General features: G+C 36.6%; 2 protein-coding genes across 2 annotated transcripts in view; both read right to left on the bottom strand.

The window, feature by feature from the left end:
- LOC306639692 (uncharacterized protein) overlaps positions 1–8502 on the bottom strand; it is a gene marked incomplete at its 5' end in the record, with an annotated part of 32189 nt that extends 23687 nt beyond the window's left edge. Inside the window, one exon of the mRNA XM_079103469.1 lies at positions 7579–8502. Within this exon, the coding sequence (XP_078959595.1) occupies positions 7579–8502 (924 nt within the window). The remainder of the gene's footprint in view (positions 1–7578) is intronic.
- An 8953-nt stretch (positions 8503–17455) lies between these two features.
- LOC306639691 (uncharacterized protein) overlaps positions 17456–22258 on the bottom strand; it is a gene marked incomplete at both ends in the record, with an annotated part of 39842 nt that continues 35039 nt past the window's right edge. The window contains one exon of the mRNA XM_079103468.1: positions 17456–18431. Coding sequence (XP_078959594.1) covers positions 17456–18431 — 976 coding nt within the window. The remainder of the gene's footprint in view (positions 18432–22258) is intronic.

Below are 22258 nucleotides of genomic sequence, written 5' to 3'. Positions count from 1 at the left end.
ACAAGTCGGAAAACCAACATGGGAATTCTGCCAACTGTTAAGAATGCCTGTTCTAATTATGCATTACAAGGTTGTGGGCAGGATGGGTTCACCGTGAGATGGATCTGAACAGAAACTCCACTGGTCACATGCCTCCAGTACCCAAATTTCCCCCAGATCTCATCATTTCCTTTTCCCAACATGCTGTGCCTAGTAAAAAGTTCTTAGGTCCCTGTGGAGTGAGTGGTATATAGCATCTTTCCTTGAAGGGACTCTGCCTCCACTTCATTTGAAAGGGTCTTTGTCAGGGAACTGACTTAACTCTGAAAAACAATTAAAAGACAGAATGACCATATCAAGATCCATCTGCTTTGCTATCATTAAACCGATGTTTCCTAATTAAATGATTTTTTTTTCTTACTCTAAAGTTTAATCTATAAAGAAGATCAACCAGGAGACTTAAAGGATGCTGGGACTCCACTCACAAGATTACTTCTCAAAGCATTGGTGAACAGTTTGTGTTCTGAACTCTCCCAATCTCACTAAGCTCTAAAAATCCCTTTCTTGATGATTAATCAATGGAGATCAGGCATTTCCAATTCTCTCATAATGGGTCATTCTTCACCCACATTTTGGCCAGCCAAACAAACAAACAAACAAACAAAAAATCTATTGAGAAGTTTTGAGTTGGATTTTTAAAGATATCCCAGAAGAAGCTCATGTGTTAGGCAATACAGGAATGTGTAGAGGTGCAATGGTCAGATTATGAAAGCTATGACTTCATAAGTGGATTAATTAATTTGACAGATTGATAATTTGAAAGGACTGCTATGTGGTAATCATAGGCAGGTGAGGCATGCTGGGAGGGTAGGTCAAAAGCGTATAGTCTGGAATATATCTTCTCCCTAGCTCCTCTCTCTGTTTTCTGGACTGCAATGAATTGAATAACTTACCTCTGCCATGCCTTTCCACCATCACTTTTTGCCTCACCTTGGACCCAGAACAATGGAGTGAACCAACTATGGATTCAATTTCTGAAACTGTAGACCAAAATAATTTTTTCTTCCTCTGTGTTGTTCTTGTTAGGTATTTTAGTCACAGAAATGGAAAACACATATAACTTTTCTTCACTCTCCAAGATGCAACATAAATGCCATATTCTATGCTTAGAGGACGTATATCAATAATTTCATTCTGATCCTACTTTATGTCCCTTCCCTTATCTTACTCCCTTGATATCCATTCCCACACATGTTCTATAGATTTTGACTTGTATAAATTAGAAACACAAGTTGTTCTTTGGGCTGTAATACACCTCCTCATGGGTCATACTATGGATCTCATCTTCAGGGTCCTTCTGTGACCTGGGTCTTAGTTATGAGTCCAGAAATAAAAAGGAGTTATGAAAGTGGGTCTTGAGGGTAATCATCATTTTCTTGTTTGGCAAGAGACTACTATTTCCTCAGAAAAGGCAGGGTTAATCCTTGAACACAAAGATAAAAAGACCAATATCACATGGTGAGAGAAACTGCTACTAGTGGGTTGTGGATACCATTGCCACTAAGAGTAGAAAGGCAATTGCAACTGGATTTGAGAAGGAGGCTTCTGTTTGGAATGGTGAGACCAATTCTACTGGGAATGGGGACGCTGCTGTCATCAGGTGTTGGGTCCCTCTTTTACTGGCAAAGAAAACTCATTGGAATTTAGAAGCCAAATGTTCCCAGTTTATCAGAGTCTTTCCACAATTTATCCCCATCCCAATTTACAAGATCCCAGTCTGTAATTCTACAACTGCAGAAATGAAAGATGAGGTGTTCTTTCAGGGAACCCTTAAAAGCTCTTAAGTTTGACCTGAGCTCATTTTATTCTATCTCCACATTGTGAAGTAAAATCTGGAGTAAAAATTAATGTTTTTGAATTCCCTTTTTTTCTAAATGTGTTCAAAATCATGATGTACCCAGCAACTTACCTCCTTGCATCTTATAAGTGGTTGATTAGAAGAATCTAATCTGGACAATTTGTTTATAAACAGTCCATGGCATGAACTACTCAGGAAACTCATTCTTAAAATTCTGTTCCTCTAGAACCACTCCCTCCATCCCTTAAAATTGACATTAATTGAGTTCTTGACAGATACAGAACCAGTAATATATATTATATATAAGACGATAGTACACATACACAAACACTAATATATATGTAAATGTATAGTGTGTATGTGTTGTGTACATATACATTCCATATATATATGAAATTGGCTTATATAATTCAAAGGCCAAGAAATCCAATGATTTCCCAACTGAAAACTGAACAACAAGGAAAGCCTGTGGCATAGTTTAGTCTGAATCTGAAGACCTGAAGCTTTGACTACTGAGTGTAAGTCTTGATGTAAACCTGAAGATCTAAAAACCAGGATCACCAACTTCTGAAGACATAACATGGAATATCAATCAGAGTGAAAAAAACTTGCCTTTCTTTTGCATGCTTTTTCTAGGCAGTCCCTCAACTAACTGGATAATGCCAACACACATGTGGATGAGGAAAGGTCTTTTAATTCTACTAATTAACTTAATAATTAATTTCTTCCAGATAAAACATTCATGGATATACCCAAAATAATATTTTTCCAACTATTTAGGAAACCCTTAGTCAGCCAACTTCACACATAAAATTAACTATTTCTCCTTTTTTTTCCCCCAAAATTCCATTCTTCCTTTCTTTTAATTGATAGTTCAAAAAAAAAAAAAAAATCACAAACCTATATAGTAGATAGGTATTTTATTTTAATATTGATTTTTTTCCATGAAATTCTATTCCCTTACCATAGTTATAAGATAGGATTAAGAAGCAGAAAGGTTTTACTAGTTTTACAGAGTAGAAATATTCCAAATTTTTGGTTAAAATGTGAACTTGGGAATTCTACATACTCCTAAGCATATTCTGGAGGTCCAAATACGTTTTTATAGTAAAATCCATTTTTTTAATCTGAGTAACTGCAACCTGTAAAACACAATGAAGTTCTCTGATATAATCTCTGAAGAAAGCAGCTGTGATTGTTCAACAATTCTGTGGTGAAACCATGCATATAGGCAAAGACAGTCCCATATGTGTGGAGTGCCCTAGACTCAGTACTGTCTAGAACCTGCGTGGAAGGCAGATGACCACGCAAATGCGTTTGCCCCAGAGGCCAGCAGGGACAAAACACCGAGTGGACAGGAATGTGATCATGTTACAGTGTTGACATAAACTGACTATGAAAAGGAACTTTTCAAATAAAAAGCTACCCAGAATTTGTGGTATTGGCAGACGGGTGAGGAGACAGACTGAGGATGTGGTCTTCAGATGTGTGCCCACCTCTTCCACAACCCAGAGAAAGCATAATGCAAGAAACAAGACCAAGAAGGTAGGCTGCAGTACTGGACATGTGGTCAACCTCAGGAAGCTAAATTCCTTCTCTCGAGTCTGGTTTATTCTGAACATTTCCATATGAGTTCTTCTGTTTAAAGGAAATAAAAGCAGACTGATTATATATGAATATACACATTTAACTTATTCATTTAAGATTCCCTCAATGTTTTATCTGTTTTACAGAAACATCCTATCACCATGTAAAAGAAATATTATTATCTCAATTTTAAGGGATCTACATATTCATCATTTGTAGGGAGCACAAACTATGTACCAGGCTAAGCAACAGAAAGGCATTAACCCCAAAGCACTGTTTCTGACCTTGTAGCATTCACACTGTCTTAGAGGACACAGACATTCATTATATCTGAAGAATGATAGATGCAATGAAGGAAAATGTAGAAAGGAATAAAAAGGTGAAATAAAACTTGAGTTAATGAAGAATAAGGATCTAACTTTCATTGAGTGAATACTGTGTTTTCCCAAGTTCTTTATCAGTATTAATCTGTGGGTTCTTCTACACAACATCCCTATGAGAAAGTAATATGCATTTCAAAGAGGGAAGAAGCTGAGGGAGAGAGAGGTCATGTAGTGTACCAAGTTTGATTCCATGCTCTTAACAATTAATTAAATAGAAAAGCAATGAAGTCAGGACCTGACCACAAAGCTCACTTTATTGAACAAGTTGAAATTCTCTGCACATTATAAAGTGAGATATTTTCTTGTAGTAGATCACAAGATCACAATTCATGTGTGTGTAAGTGTCAAATACCTGATCAAGAATGCTTTTGAAAGACGGAAAATTATGGTCGTATTCATTTCATAACTTTATCTTTAAATGAAGTATAATAGGGAAAATAGTATCATGATAAGTGTGAAAGAGAGTGTGATACACACACCTGTAATCCTAGCAACTTCATGCTGAGGCAGAGGACCACCTGGCCAGTTTGAAGAAATTTAGTGAGACCCTGTTTCAAAATAAAATATAAAAAGAGATGGGATGTAGCTCTTGGGTTTAATTCTGAGAACAGAAAAAAAAGTAAAAGATGGTATGGGTATACATTTTGAAGCTAGAAAAAATTGAACCTGCATTCAGACATATGTGATTTTTAGGGTACTAATGAGATATGAGTCTCTATTTCCTCATATCTAAAATACAGGTTACAACACTCACCCCAGGATATAGACAGGCAGAGTAAACAAAATGACAGATATTAAAACAGTGCTTAACCTTTCATGAAAATTATTTCTTTATCTTCTTGTGCATGTGTCTAAATGTTAATCATACATATATTGATAACAAGAAAATATCTGATGTAAGAATTAAAGTATTAGGGTCATAAAATTATAGTTCTATAAAACAATTTTAATACATGTGTATATTTTTCTTAATGAAATACTTGCTAAGTTTAACTCTTTTAATAACTTAGGGAAGAAAAATATAAAATAATTCTGATAATTATTATTTCTTAGAAAATACAGTAAATATTTTCTCTTTTCTTCTATACTTTTTCTTTATATTATTTCCCAAATTGTTTAACATAAAAAGAATCCAGAAGCATTAACTTTGAACAGAGGGAAATATGAATTTGAAGATTCTTTCTGAAATCTCTCATGACATTCAGTAATAGGGGAATTTTTAATAAGTCATTAATAAAGGAATTATTCCAAAATTTTTAGGGAAAATTAAGGGTTGACTAAAATAACTCCTGAAAACTAAAATAAAGTTTCACAAACACATGCTTATTCTATGTCCTGCACAGTATAAGATGGATTATAACATAGAGAGTATTAAAAGCCTATGGTATGATTCCAGCCAGCCTGTCAATTCATGAAGGCACTTGGTTTAAGTCCTCATTTACCTTGAACTTGTATGTGGGGCGGGGGGTATCATTATGGGTTTCACATTGCTAAAGTCAACCCTAAATGTCAATGATATATGGTCACTTGTATTTCTGAAAAGTACAGTTGACTTATGACTAATATTCCCTTGGAGTCTTCATTGGTCCATCCAAAGACACTATTCCTAAATCTTCTAAAATGGGGCACAGTGCTAATTTTGACAATGAAGATTTGTTTACTATTTTATGCTGAAATCATCATTGAACTTCTATTGGGTTTCAGGTTAGGCTATAAGATAGAAGCATGGACCCTGAAATCAGAAAAATTGGAAAAATAAAGAGCCTGGTTTTACAAAACTAAATATGTGTATGTGCTGAAGTAGGAATACATCCAAACGCATGTTTAAGTAGAATTCCACAAACTAAATTCAGTGTACAAAGAAAAATGGTTCTTTGTTTATATGTGCATTTTCACAGAATCTGTAGGCAATTCAAGTTTCCATAGGAAGATGTTTGAATAACAGCATCTAGTTACAATAATTTTATGGAGTAAGATAGAATGAATGACTTTGAAAATGTCACCTGGTGGGACATATGGAACAGGAATCCACTCTAAGATACAAAGAAAACTGAGAAAAATATTTCTGTTAGGGAAGGTGACTGTTTACAGTCTGTGGCTCTTCCTTTTTCATTGAAAATCAGCTCTACATATGTGAACACGAATTGGTTTTACAGATGTTTTGTTCTGATCCCACCAGGTCTGACATATCCTTGTGCTAGCAGCTGTGGGTGGGTTGGGGAGAGTACATAAAAGATGCATATATGTGTCTTGCACAATCACTGCACTTTACTCAATTGTTTTTTCTTCTGGTGCATCAGTAATTCTGTATGCATATGTTATACCACATAACAGATTATGTTGATTGTTCTTTACACTTTCACAATACCTACATAATTATATTATTCTGAAGCTCCTGGAAAACCCCTTGGTACAGAAGCAATGTGTGGTTTATAGAGATACTTAAAATTTTTGTCAACTTCACTGATAATATGTGACTTCTTCACATTTACTAGGATTTTACATCTTTTAAAATATCAACTGGTCATTATTTCACTTAGCATTAAAATATTTGCAAACTAGTCAAACATGTTTCACTCTAAAATTAGAGATGTAAATAACTAATAGTGGAAAATAATGACTCTGAGTGAAATTTGAACTGCTAACAAATATCAGATTTCAGGTCCATCCTGAAAAATTATTAATAAAAGACAGAGGATGAGAGGCATGAGAATTCCTGGCCCCAGAAATGTAGAACATTCTTGTTAAGCTCTATAAAAGCCACAATTGTTTGAGGACATTCACATATGCTTGTAGGAGCCAAAGAAGTTGATATCTAAAAAGTAACTCTCTGGAGAATCATTCTAGTGTTCTGTTGTGACAGAAGAAGGATGATGTTTTATTGAAAGTTATCCTCACGAGTGAGAGAAATAAGTGGATTTCAGGCATGGACATGAGATGCTATTATAAAATTCTCCCCCAGAGGTGACAGTAATTCTCCTCAGCAGATGTAGGGACAATCCTTTGAAACACAGGATTGAAGCCCTATGTAGTAAGCACTACCGAATGATAAGTAACTAAAAATCAGCTCATGACAGTCAATGTGTGTCTTAACCATTTTGTGTAAAAGTATACATATAATCACACATTTCTTTGTAGATATACAAACATTTTCTGGAATCCTGGGATGGTGGTGCATGCCTATAATCCCAGTGGTTCACGAAGATGAGATAGGACAATCACAATGGCCAGCCTCAGCAATTTAGCAAGACCCTGTCTCAAAATAAAAAAAAAAAAAAATATATATATATATAAAGGGCTGGGGATATGCTCAGTGGTTAAGCACCTCTGAGTTCAATCCCTGGTACAAAAAGAATTTTTTTTCTAGAAACTTGAGAAATTGTTAATTGTAGTAACTCTGGAAATGAAACTGTAAGATCGGGCTAGGGAAAAAAAATGTTTTACTCTAGGTGTTTTGCTATAAAATGTATAATTTTTAATATAAGTATAATGCATAAAGTTGTAGATATGAAGTTATACAAAAGAAGAGTATTTATTTTCCACATCTCCATATATACCTCCTCTCTGTTCACACAAGCATCATCCTTACATGTCACTGAAACTATAAATCTGTTGTTCCTATGTCTTTTGTATTTTCCTGATAGATTATATATTTTCATTATGGAAATAAAATTAGCTTTACTATAAATTCTATTACAGTTGAATACAGTTCCTTCAAACCGATCTCTGATTTATAATGAAAGATACTCTGTGATTTTATTTAGAGAGCACATTTCTTCTGATGAGTTTCCGAAAAGCTCGTTTCACATCCTTGTTCCTCAGACTATAAATGATGGGGTTCAACATAGGGCTTACAAAAGTGTAGAAAACAGCAATGATTTTGGATTGTTCCACTGACTTGTCAGTGGGAGATCTAACATACATGCAGAACAGGGTCCCATAAAACACAGTCACTGCCACCAGATGGGACCCACAGGTGGAAAAGGCTTTGTGCCTGCCTTCAGCAGAACGCATCTTCAGGATGGTCATGAGAATGAACAGGTAGGAGATGAGGATAATGAGGAGGGAGTTGGAAAGGTTAAACCCTGCTACCACAAACATGGATGTCTCCTTAATGAACGTGTCAGAGCAGGAGAGCCGGATGAGGGGGGGATCAGCACAATAGAAGTGGTTAATGATATTGGAGCCGCAGAAGGTCAAGCGGTAAGTCCACATGGTTTCCATCAGGCCACTAAGGAACCCATAGATATAGGGACCAGCAATCAGCCGAGCACAGACTCTTTTGGACATCTTGCTGCTGTAAAGCAAAGGGTTACAGATGGCCATGTACCTGTCGTAGGCCATCACAGCTAGCATATAATATTCCGTAATCACCATGGCAATGAAAAAATAGCACTGCACTAAACAGGCAGCATAGGAAATGGTTTTCTTCTCTGATAAGAAGTTCACCAACATCTTGGGAGTCACATTAGTGGAATAGCACAAGTCCAAGCAGGACAAACTGGCGAGAAAGTAGTACATGGGAGTGTGTAGGCGAGAGTCCACTCTGATCAACACCACCATCCCAAGGTTGCCCCCGACAGTGATCAGGTAGATCGCCAGGAACAGCACAAAGAGGATAGACTGAAGCTCTGGGTGATCCGTCAATCCCAAGAGAATGAATTCTGTCACCAAGGTGGAATTTTCTCTGACCATTTTCTTAGTTATCAACATGTTCACTTGGATGAATTAAAATGAATGAAGGTGGTAAATAAAATGTCTCTCGGATGTTTACTTTCTCCCACTTATTCTCCCTTTCTTCTACCCTTCCTCTCTCACTTACCCTCACACTATATTATTAGAATCTGAGCACATAGGGACTGATTGTCTTAAGAAGGTCCTGGGATCAAAGAGCTGAGTATACATGGTGCAGACGGTTGGTACAGTGTCTCCTGAGCCACCAGCATGTATGTGAATGTGGGATTGAGGAGCCAAAGTTTGCACAAAAGTAGATTGAACCTTCAACTTCCCTTTATAAAACCATGGAATTCTATAATTTGTGTGAAGGCCTAGTCCTGAACATAATGGCAATTTGTGTAGAAAACATTTTTGCTGTCACCGAGAGTGTGCGCATATTTAGAAGCGTCACCTTTGAGAATTTAATTCCCTATGAGCTGTATAAGTGCAGAATTAGAGCTTCTTGAAGGAAATTCTTTAGGATCAGTTTTAGTGCTAAATTTGTAAGATTTAAGAGTACATCTTTCACATGAAAATAGACCAAAGGTAAGATTCCAAATTTTAAAGTAACGAAGACCTATTTGAATTAGTAAGAAAGAAAATTTTTGTTAGATGAGTTTGCATGAATAAGACATGATGAGACATCTATAAAAGGAAAAGAAGTCACCAAATATTAAAGTATAGTTTCATTTGGTCATCTATCTACATTTTTTCCCATTTATCCCAGAAAACCTTTACACGTTTTCTGGGATAAATGGGAATATAACAAAACTTGACCAATTTTGCTACTAATGGAATATTAATTTAACTCTAAACTGTTCCAAAATCATGTAAAAATAATTGAACCATATTTATTATATTACTATAATATCCAGAATTATAACATAAAAATTAATGAAGATAATTATTATTCTTAGTGCAGAGTTCAGATGGACGATTCTAGTTACTGTGAATTTACACTTTCAGATAATATTACCAATTCGAATGACATCAATTGTAGTGAAAAAAAAATGGAAATTATTGTGCTGGGATTTTAAATAATATATTTTCATTTGGTATTCCCAAAATTATCCTTGTTATTTCACAGGAGATAAGACATCAGAGCTTAGTTGCCTTTGGGTTGACCTGGGACTCACCTGAAGGGGACCAGCATGTGGACCTGTGTAAATGGCAGCAGCAGCTGCTCCAAATACATAATATAATTTTTGCTATATGGTAACACATGCCCCTTGTTCTAAGATCTCTAGAGATTTTAATTTAATCAGAATTCATTAATTCCATGTCAAATCTACCAAAAATATAGAATTGGCAATTAAATTTAATTTTAAACCTATCTTTAACCAGGGCACAGAAGGTTGCAAGCATGATCTGTGATTACAAATAACAATTCCATGCAATACCAATGTCACCAGCTATGTCTTTCCACTGTAACTGCTCCTGGAAGGGCAGTCAAGTACACACATGCATGTTATTTAGTTATGTTGACTCTGGTGCTCTCAGAAGGCTGCATAATCTGATCACTTGATGAGAGAAACTTGTACAGAAGCAGCATCAAACACCACATGCATGCAAGTTGTTTCACTGAGAGAAAAAAAAAAAAAGGTAATGCCAGTGCTTATCTTCAAAGAGTTGATTGGTGTCTTCATGGTAGCAGGAGATTGAAATTATAGTTACTTGTGCTTAGTTCAATAAGAAGGATTTTGAACTAAAATTCTATTAGTTCAATAAAATGTGGGCACCATATTGAGAAATCAGGGTAGGCATTAAAGGACACTAACCTTTAACTGGGACTTTAAAAATAACTAGGAATTGTTTTAGACAAGAGTGGGGAAAACTTTCTGTAGCATAAACAGCACATGCAGAGACTTTCCTTGGGAGACACTTAAGAGAGCTCAAAGATATTTCACATGGAAATGGGCTGATTTTTCTACTGTTATGAATAAGAAATTTAAGTGGTACACAGTCCAACAAACTCGAAGTGCCCCTCACTGTTTACCGTACACAGTGTGCTTGTGGTTAGAAAGATTGCTCATTTACTCAATGCTTATGTAAGCAGTAGCAAAATTTATCTGCCATGACTCTTATTGTTCTCTAACTCCTATGCTAATACAGAAAAGTCATTAAAATATGAGAGATTGTCATGTCAGTTTTATAGGAGCCAGAATATTTTGTCTTTTGTTTGAGAAATGTTATATAGAAAAATAATTAAACCACATTGGGAAAGAGCAGTAGAGATCCCTCTCAGCAGAGGTTTTCCCAGAACGCCAGTGTCCAGTGTGAAATATCTGGGTGATGGGGAGTTAGCGAGGGTAGCTGTGAGTTTTGGAACATCTGTATTCCTTTGTGAACCAGTACAACAAAAATAAAGTTACATGTGACTTTTCAATGGCTTGATGACGTGAAATTGCTTTCCTCTGGGTTAGAATGACTCAGGATAAACTAGACAATAAAGCCAGCACAGATTATCCACTTAATGAATTGATTCACAAGAATATGTATAAACACACATGCTTATTTGTATTATGGGAAGACTCAAAACGTAAACCCACATTACCTGTCATTTGGAAGGTTGTTAGGGTTCTATCAATAAGCAAAATATAAGAGGTGCCATTTATGGGGAATTGGTAAGCATGATACATATTTAGGTGAAACTGGAAGTTCAAGAATTTCCAATCCTTCCATCTCAAAAGAAAAAAATCACAACCAACAATAGTCAAAAACACAATCAGTGAAAAACATTTCTACAAGTGCCACTGGTACCTGAAATACTACTTGTGTCCATTTAGGGTAAGTGCATCTTATTTCAAGCTTGTTACAATGCAATTATCTGAGAAAGTGGGCTAACCTACAACTGCTGTCAGTCACTGACTTGTCCCTGAACACAGGGTCACATGTGCACAGGGTATTGTGCTGTCCTATAAATGATTCAGTGGGAGCCTAGAGGAGGTTGAAATCAAAGAAAAGACTGGAGAAAATAGAAGTAAGAGTCAGTGAAGTTTAATTTCAGTAATTGAGCCCCCAAACTAACTTCCACTGGGTAACAAGGCAAAATAAGCCTGGGGGGGGCGGGGAAAGAGCTATTAGGGAAGGAAGACAAACACACACGTATAATTCCTTGAATAAACATTACTCCTGCTTAACTTGTCTCTCTTTTGAATTTTTGACAAAATATTTTGGAGGGGTCAAGGGATTGTCCTTTCAATAGATATTATTCTACATATAAATACCACAATCGATGGAAGTGTTTACTCCATTGATGATCTAAATGTGTGTTATCTAAATGCGAGTTCAATACTTGAATGAATGGTGAGAATGATATTTGGGAGTAAAAAAATTATTGTCAACACTTGAGTACAACAGTTTTTTAATATTTTCCAGTGATCAATCCAAATAACAAATGCACATTGATTTTTATTAACTAAGGAACTAAGCTATCTTTCAAACCTGCTGTGGCTGTTGCCTGACCACTACTAATGAAGATCTAAATATGAAACAAGAAAAGGAAGTGCAAGTATAAAAGTCAGAATTTTCATTCCTACCTGACCCCAGGAAAGATTCTCTCGGAGACACTAGTGGTCCAAGAGGTGAGAGGCAGAGGATTTTTATCCACTTGCAATTTGGAGTTTTTATCCCTAAAGTATTTTCAACACACCCTAAAGACGCAATTACCATGTTACTACAAAAGATAACTCTAGGGGAAAACTGGTAATTGGTTTAGACATATATCCATTAGAGTCCTGGGAATTGAGCAATGTGATTTCATCAGTTTGTAATCACTTGAGCTGATTAATTTTAGTGATCTGGAGTTTATTCTATATTCTCACAGGATTTTTGCATTAAAGATTATCAATTATTCTAATTAATGAAAAGTGATTAATGAAGATATAAAATAATGGCATAATTCATGAACACTGATGTTTTTGTGTCTCCTTTCCAGTCTGAACAGAGTAATGCACAATGCTTTCCACGAAGTGGCTAGAATAACATGAGCAAGTTGTAAATTCAATGAGTAAAATAATTTGAACAAATCCACATAAGGCGATACAGAAAAGTTAGTTCAAGATATTAGATTCATGTGTTGGGAAGTGATATTTTGTGGTAAATCGATAAGCATATAACTTAACAGGATTTATTTGCCAACCCATGAAACAGAGAAAAGATCAAAATATTCTGCCTGACCTTTACTTCTCTTTTACTAACTATTCTACTTAACTAAGAGATAAAAATATAAGCTGGATATGGCACATGTACTCAAATAATATCTAGTCCAATTATGAAGACAAAAATAAACACATAAATATTTAATCAGAGACATATTTTCCAGATGATATATGGGGATCAGAGCTCTTATATGTTCTCCATCTACATCCTCTTTTCTGCCACTCTCTCCCCCATTCACTGATTTGTTCCAAACTCTTTTCAAACTCATATTCTCCCCTCAGAACCTCATGCACAGATTTGAATTCTGTTTCTCCAAAACTTCCTTCAATTTTTGCCTTGTAGATGTCAGCTTAGATATTAATCGCTAAGGGAATACTATTTCTGTATACATTAAACTAACATAAAACCAGCATAATAGTCCTCTTTCATGTTGTGTTACATGATTTCATAATGACATGTTGCAATATTGACTTTCAATGCAGTTTGATTTATTGATAATATCTTCCTTTCCAAACCATTGACCAAGAGAAAGGGGAACTGATATTTTACATCCACAGTATACATAGCACTCAATATAGTGCTTTTAGTCAGTTTTTTCACCACTGTGACCAATAGACCTAATGAGAACAATTTTAGAGGAATAGTTCATTTTAGCTCAGGGTTTGAGAGGTCCTACTCCATTGATAGTTGGCTCCATTGCTCTGGGCCCAAAGTGAGGCATAACATCATGGCCAAAGAGGAAAGCAGCTCAGGACATGGCTGCCAGGAAGCAGAGAAAGTGCCAGGCTCAGAAGGGAAGAAATATGTGCCCCAAGGGCATATCCCAATAACCTACCTCCTCCAGACACACCCTGCCCACCTATAGTTACCATCCAGCTAATCCTTATCAGCAGATTAATGCACTGGTTATGCTAAAGCTCTCAAAACCCAATCATTTCACCTCTGATGTTTCTTGCATTGTCTCACACTTGAGCTTCTGGGGAACACCTCAGATCAAAACCAGAACAAGTGCCTAGACTGTGTTGAGTGATCATAAATATTTATACATTGAATTTATCATAAGCAAAAAGAGCTTGATTTCACCCACAAATATTTTGTTTTTATTCACATTTTAAAATTTCACATTAATTATAATATTAGGAAATTCTCATAAAAATAAAAATAATCTGACTTCTCTTGGGTTGTTTCTGACAGGGAAGCAAATGGTCAGATTCCTCCATTACAAGGCAAATACTCCATGGTTTGAAAAAAAAAAAAAACTCTAAGTGTACTGTTAATGTCCTACAGTCACCACCTCAACTTTGCAACTTTGAATTTTTGATCACAGAAATGGATACAGTGCAGAATGGATTAGATTTTCTAGTTACAAAGTAGAAGTAGAACAATACAGAGAAATGCTCACTTTTGCCCAAAAATTTCAGCAGGTCAGCAAGAGATCACATATATGAAGAAGGCAGAGATAAAGATGGTATAATTAGGAGAGGAAGCGGAGGAAGAGGAGAAGAAGAAGAAGGAGGAGGAGGAGGAGGAGGAGGAGGAGGAGGAGGAGGAGGAGGAGGAAGACACAACATCCTTGAAGCATGAGAGCAGAAGACATGCCTGTGAATTGTTCTAATCACATCTGTCCCTGTCTTCCTGTTGGCTTAGTGGAAGAATCTCCTTTTTGTGCCAGAACACACAATTTAGTTCATTTTGAAACTTAAGTTATTCCAGTACATAATAAGAAAACTCACAAATATTGGAAAGAAGTCTTAATTTATATAAGGCATGGAGCAACTATATGGGAAAAACAATACCTCTAAAGAACCCTAGAACCAACAGAGAAATTAACTATATCTCAAGAGAAATGACTCATTAAAAATCCATTATCAGCGTCTGTCTTCCCCTCTCACAGACATTGCTGTACATTGAGCTTCAGAGATAGCCCTGGAGCAAGTGAGAATCAAATGGACAAGAGGTGGCTCTGAGCTCCACTGAGAAAAATAACCAGGAGCAAAATCAATTCCCAGAGCCCGAGAGGCAAAACACCCTCATATGCATTCTTTGTACAAATTTCGGGGAGTTTGTTGTGTTCCGAGAATAACCCTATCATCAAAGGAGTGTGTGTGTGTGTTCTGGCCTTTCCCTTTGGTTGCAAAGAAACTGGGTGAGATGTGGAATAAAACTGCTGCAGATGACAAGCAGTTTGTAAAAGAAGGTTGATCAGCTGAAGGAAAACACATCACTGCATACTTAGCTAAGGGAAATCCTGATGCGACAAAAAAAGGGAGTTGTGGAGGAAGATAAAAAGCAAGGAAAGGAAGGAAGAGGAGGAAGCTCGTGGTGATGAATAAGCTGGTCATAGCACAGATTTTTTCTTGTCTATAAAGCAGTAAAATCTCCCATACACAACTCACTAATTTAAATCAATGAAATGCAAATCTGGACAATACGTGTTTTAAAACCATGCAGTGTCTTTTTTTTTCCCCATAGATAACACTGTACTGAATGTGTTCTTATAGCCCTATCTTGGAGATACTTTCAACAGTCACTAACCTTGCCTAGTATACTGTGGGGTTTCCTTGTGCACAGCACGAATTAATTGCACATGAGGACTATAGTTTTAAATCATTGACTTTCTCTCACACAGCTTTTATGAAATAATTATTATTCTGTTAAATGAATATTATTCCATAATTACATAAAAAAGTTGCAGATATTTTCTTGACATTCCATATGCTTCAGTATTTTATTACCAATAAAAAACCCTCATTATCATATAAGCTAGCAAAAAAAATAGATATACATAGAGAATGAAGCAAGAAATTCCATGGCTATTGAATCTCAATCCAGAGACCCAATTGCAGTCCTGGAACGAAACAAGATATTATGCTTATAAGAAATTACCTTTTTATCTTGTTTTAAAAGTTTTCATTGCTTGTAAAAGGAAAAAGAGAGAAACAGAAAGGGACTTCACTAATACATTTTGGGATGAACTTAATACATATACATGTATATACAATATTTTATGCCTTTAATTCTCTTATGGTAGAATAACAGGAATTTAGGAACTACTCAGCATTTTAGGTAAATGAGACAGCACTAGTTGTTTGGAGAGTAGAAGAATCTTTCATTTTCATTTAAACATATCTCCTGAAGTCAAATGTATTTGACATTGTTGAACTTTTTTTTTTTTTTTTTTTTTTTTTTTTTGCGGTGCTGGGGATTTGAACCCAGGGCCTTGTGCTTGCGAGGTAAGCACTCTACCAACTGAGCTATATCCCCAGCCCATTGTTGAACTTTTTGAAGAGCAGAGAGCAGTTTCATTTTCTCCTCCAGATAATATTCTCACTCCCATGGTACACTTTAACAGGCCATGAATTAGGTCTGCTGGTAATCAGGAAGGAAAGGATTAGCATTGCTTAATCACTAGATCATTTAATCACTATTAATCACTTAATAACTAGAAACAGAAGGAATATTCAAATCAAGATAGATATTTCATATGGAGATAATCCATTGCTACCTTATTTCCTTCCTTAATTTTAGTCTTTCCTCTCAGCACTTTGTCCCAGATGTTTCAAATGCAAGGGATACGGAAAGCATCATCTGTAGGTCTGCACGCCAGAGACAGGAGTTAGGTCCCCATATCTTAGGCCTGGATCCACAAGCTCAGGTCAAAAAAAAAAAAAAAAAAACCTACCATTCTTCCCTCCTTTTATTGTCACTGCCACCACAACACAAGCATAATCATGAAAAATAGATCATGACCTACTGCTTCTGGTTTTACTTAGTGAGTCAATGAAAAGAATAGATTGTTTCATAAAGAATCCTTAATCAAAAAGACATAGGAGAATAATTATGGTTGTAAGAAACTGAGCTGAGAGCAAGTCTACCCTGCTCACCACTATAATCAATAACAGTCCATCAGTGTTCCAGACAAAACCCACTGGAGAATTCCATCTGCAGCAATAGTTTTCAAAATTTAATGTTCCTGCAAATCACCTGGGGTCTGGTTGAATACAGATTTGGATATAGTAGGTCTAAAACTCATCTTCAAAACACAAAAAGGCATTATTAAACTTATTTTATTTTATTTTGATACAGGGAATGAAACTCAGGGGTGCTTTGCCTCTGAGCTACGTCCCCAGTAGAATGGCAAGTTAATAGTCATTATTTTTCTTCCAATACAAACATTAAAAGCTACTCTGGACAATGTTCAAGCACGAAGCACATTGTTACTAAGTCACCATGTCGTGACATAGATCTCCTGACTTTATTCCTCCTAAGAGAAATTTTGTGTCCTTTAAAAAACATTTCCTTGTCCTCCTCCCTCACCAGTCCTTGTTGACCATTCTTACTCTGTTTCTATGGGTTAGACATTTCAGAGTCCAACTACAAGTGAAATCTTGCAGCATTATTATTATTCCATTCTGTGCTTTATTCATTTCATCAAGTTGCAAAATGGCAATACTTTCCCTTTTCTTCAGACCAAATATAATCCATAGTTTCATTTTCCATTGATTCCCTGATGAACACATGTCTTAATTTCATGTCTTGGTTATAGTGAATGAACCTGGAAAAAATGTGGAAGCATATCAATTTCCTGAACACACTGACTTCATTTCCTCAAATTTATACCTGGATATAGAAAATCCAGAATATATGGTAGTTCTATCTGCAAATTTTTGAGAAAATTCCATATTGTTCTCCATAATGACTGTACTAACTTACCTTTCTGATCATATCGTCAGAAGCTTATGAAAATACATTTGGACCAAAATTTTAAGAGTTAGGGTTTATGTGCAAGTGGAGGGGTTGACATTGTCCTGATGATATTTCTTCTGAGGACAGTCTTCAAGGCCTGCTTTACATCTTTGTTCCGCAGACTGTAGATCAAGGGATTAAGCAATGGGTTTACAAAGGTGTAGAAGACAGCTATTATTTTGGATTCCTCAACAGTCTTGTCTGTTGGTGGTCTTACATACATGCAGAAGAGAGTCCCGTAAAACAAGGTGACAGCCACCAAGTGAGATCCACAGGTGGAGAATGCCTTGCGCCTTCCCTCTGCTGATTTCATCCTGAGGATAGCCGTGATGATGAAGACATAGGACACCAGGATGATGGTGAGGGAGCTGGAGAGGTTGAATGCAGCCGAGATGAGCATGGCGTGCTCTTTGATGTGAGTGTCAGAGCAGGAGAGCTTGATGAGCGGTGGGTCAGCACAGTAGAAGTGGTTGATGACATTGGACCTACAGAAGGTCATGCGGAAGGTCAGGATGGTCTGGAAGAGCCCATCAGAGAAGCCATACACATAAGGACATGTGGCCAAGCAGATGCACACTCTCCTGGACATTTTCACACTGTAGCGCAGAGGGTCACATATGGCCACATAGCGGTCATAGGCCATTGCGGCCAGTATGTAAAACTCTGTGAGGAGAAGAGCAATGAAAATGAAGCACTGTGTAAAGCAGCCCCCAAAGGAGATGGTCTTCCTCTCCGATAAGAAATTCCTCAGCATCTGTGGAGTTGCATTGCAGGTGTGACACAAGTCCACGAAGGCCAAATTCCTGAGGAAGAAGTACATGGGCGTGTGCAGGCGAGGGTCCAGCTGGATCAACACCACCATGCCCAGGTTGCCTGAGAGGGTGACGAGGTAAATGGCCAGGAACAGCACAAAGAGGACAGGCTGGAGCTCTGGGCGATCCGTGAACCCCAGCAAAACGAATTCTGTTGCGGCACTGCCATTTAAGATGGGCATTTCGGAACTTCAGAGTCTGAACTTGAAACTACAGAAAACAAACAGACATGACATTCCAAACTGTAATGAGAATGTCACTTTTTTCCAAAAAATATATCATCAACAATGAGTTCTACCACTAAACTGATTTTGTGTAACCACTAAATTTTTATGTCTTTTGGTTTATTTTACTTTTCCATTTCTATCTCTATATCTACACACATGGTATCAGGTAGACAGATACATACATACATACATACATAATCACATACATTTGCAGGTAAGTTACACCTCTTCTTTCTCCTGGCATTATTATTATTATTATTACTATTATTATTATTATTATTATTATGCCTCTCAATTTCAATTTATCCTATAACACCAAGATTAAAGCCTACTACTTTATGAAGAATTTCTCATCTTATTCCTTCTTAATGAACATATGAGAATGATATAATCCTTCTCTGCCCCTTGCTTCCAGCATAGCTTACAGATATTCATTTATATTTTTAGCATATTAAATCACAATAATTATGTACTTTCAAATTCTCATTATTCCACAGCTAATACAAAATCTAGTTTATTATTGTACCATAACTACCTCTCATAAATTCTATACTGGATTTTTAAGGAGAATAAAGATTGAAAAGCATGTATAACTGAGAGCATAGATGAGCTGCAACATTTGTCTCCTCTCTCTATCCTAGTAGAGCTTTGAAAGAGGTCAGAAACTTAATAGAATTTAGTGCTTACTGAAATTTTTTGTGAAAAGCAATTACTTGCAAAACCTGTTAATCAAATAATTCAATTTGTTTCAGAAAGCCTTCTCTGGGATATTTGGATCTTCATATCTAGTAATTATCAATAGCAATATAATGAAGGATTTTCCAGTTCCATAAATCTCTGCCCAATAAATTTTTAAAGCATCTTCCAATGGAATGAATTCTCACACAGTATTTTGAAGACAGTTACAGCAAAGAGTTGTGTCATTTTTTTTTTTTTTTGGTTGCTGTTGTTTTTAAGAAATTAAGCTTAGCATTGTTTACAATTGAACTATTGAATATATCTTTTTAATGATGAGATTTATTGCAATTCTCTCTGGCTTTTCTTTTTTTCCCATGTTAGGGATTGAACCCACAGTATTGCCCATACTGGATCTGTACTCCACCACTGATCTATGCCCCCAGTTTATGCCTTTGTCCTCCCTTTGGCTTTTAATTTCTCCTCACATCACATCTAATGCTGAATCCTACCTCTCTTTCACTGAAGATGTTTTTATACTATTCCTTTTTTTCTCATATTTAAAATCTTTATAATTTGCCCAATTCTTGCAAAAAGAATCACCAGTACTGTAACTTACATAAAGTTAGAACAAAGTCTCGCTTTTAGAGTTGACCTTCTTTATGTAGAATTTAATAAGCCTGTGTTGAAGGCACTAAGAGTTATTGATAACATTGATGAATTGTTAATTGTCCACCAAATTGAGGTTCTAAACTATTTGTGTGCAATGTATACATTTGCTTCTAACAAAGCACTCTGCAATAGATATTATAATACTCATGTCAGAGTTTAGAAAACTATAGAAAGATGAAAATATTGAACCAAGTTCACATTGCTATTGAGCACAGGATCAGAGATACAAACCCAAATTGTCTGACCTGAGAACTTCAATGGCAATTGCAGCAGTTGGTCTTTCTAAGACTGGACTTTGCTAAGAAGATCCCTGTGTATCCGGAAAGACTTGAGATGTTTGGTGAGAAGAACCAGCTGGAACAAGGACAAGCATGGCATCCATATGAGGTGCTGCATGGAACACAGAGCTGTGGCACACCTTTCCCAACACCATTGTTCTTCACTGTGTGGATCACTCACACCCTGAGATCCATTGCACCATGAGAGCAAGGGACACGGTACTTAGAAGCAATGGCAAAGTTTGGGATTAGGAATCAGTTGGGAGCCTCTGCCCATCATGTTGCATCTACAGTTTTGTAGTTTTGAATTTATAAACAAGTTTCTCCATGTCTCTTTTTGTAAGTGACAACAGAAATCTATCCTGTCTCCCTCTCAAGTAAGTGTGGACATCAGACCAGATATTCATAAAACAAGGTTTCCTGTCACTGTGCCTATTTTGGGATTCCATAATGCAGATGCAGAATTGAATATTTTCAAAATTCCTGATGGATATGGACTGATGGTATTGTAAGTGTATAAATGGTATTTTATATAGCAGAACCATGAGGAAAAGAAAAGCGTTTTGGAGAATGGGCATTGGAATTTTTAAACAAGAAAAGCAAGGAAGAACTCCCTGAAAAGGTGACATTTTTGAGGGAAAAAAAACTGAAGGAAAAAAATAAAAACAAGTTAAAGGCTATCTTGAGAAAGGTGCCCTTGGAGATAAAGCGCAAAAGTAACCATATCATTTGAAATCATCTTGGGGTCTGCTAATGATTTGTGTGTGTGCAGTTAATGCAAAGGGGAGCAGAAAACTCCACCTGGGGTGTCCCTGATGTGGAAATGGATCATTTTATTGGAAGTCTGATTCTCCTCTGCATGACTTTCCCATCGAGAATGCCAACAGGTTTCAGTGCAGCACAGGGATCAGGGTTAACGGAAGCTTCCTTTCAAGAGGGTCCAGCAGAAAGTGTTCTGAACAATTTTATGTTTATTCATGTGACAGCAGCAGGGGTAAAGGAGATGTTCTCCTGCTCCTTGAAACCTAGGGAACTCCAAGGGAAGACTTAATGGAGAATGCCAGAATAGACCAAATTGGAAGAGAAATGATCTCGATGTAACATTTTAGACTTAAGAAAATGGAAAGCAAGTCATTGGACGTGATCAGTTCATTCTCAGGAGGACACCCTTTTTGCATGTCACTTAATGACCAGTGGGAGGGATCTGAAACAGTTTTGCCTAGAAAACTGTGTGACTTGTGCAGACTCCAGAAATACAAGTGCAGACAAAGCAGAATATTTCAAATAAAGAGAGAGGAAGAGTGCCAACAGTCGATGCATACACTAGGAAGAAAACCCTGGCAGGTCTTGCTACCTGTGTATTACCAGAGGAAAAGGGGGATATGGAACAAGGAACACCTGGGCTTGGTAATGTGTACCAAGTCACTGACAGAGAAAGAGAGCGAAGAATACTTCCAGTACAGGAGAAAGATAAAAAGGGTAAAACTTTGGAACTCAGACCACATAACATAATACACTGTGTTCAGTAGAAAATAATAAATGAAGAATCCTTGTTCAAAAATTAAGAGTTGTGTGACTATTTCAGCAGAGCATTGAACAAAGTTTGGGGCTCTTTCAAGCACAGGGACATATTCAAAGGCACAGAGCAGGCCTGGAAGACACAGGCTATCAAAACTGACCCTGAGGATAAGGAATGAAGAGCACCCACCTTCCATGAAAATATAATAGGAAACATGCCCCAGAGGAAGGGTTTCCACACCAATGGTTATGCATTAGAGGGAACTCATTTCAAGAGGTTAGAATTGCAGAACATTTTGCAGATTATTCAATCAGAAGTGAATAAAAAAAGATTTTGTTTCAGAAAAAGGGAAATAGTATCAAGAAAAATTATGTAACCAGAACTTATCCCAAGATTTGTTCTTAAACATTTTAAAAATATGAGTGCCTTGAAAAATCCATTGAAACCATGAATTTTCAAGTGAGATAAAAGTGCAAATTCAAATTCTTATCCCCTGAATGTAAGCGCTCATATATGTCTTAGATCTAAGTACATGAACTCTGCTGTGAGCATTGGCCCAATCCCTCGTCTGAAAATGGCCTTAGATTTTCACGTAATCACTGTTTTCCTTTCTGTTTGCTTTCATCAGTGAGAGTTCTGTAAAAT

The sequence above is a fragment of the Sciurus vulgaris genome (assembly GCF_902686455.1).
Source record: "Sciurus vulgaris genome assembly, chromosome: 11".
NCBI classification, from domain to species: Eukaryota; Metazoa; Chordata; class Mammalia; order Rodentia; family Sciuridae; genus Sciurus; species Sciurus vulgaris.
The sequence above is the reverse complement of the archived record's forward strand: the minus strand, read 5'-3'. Positions and strand labels throughout refer to the sequence as shown.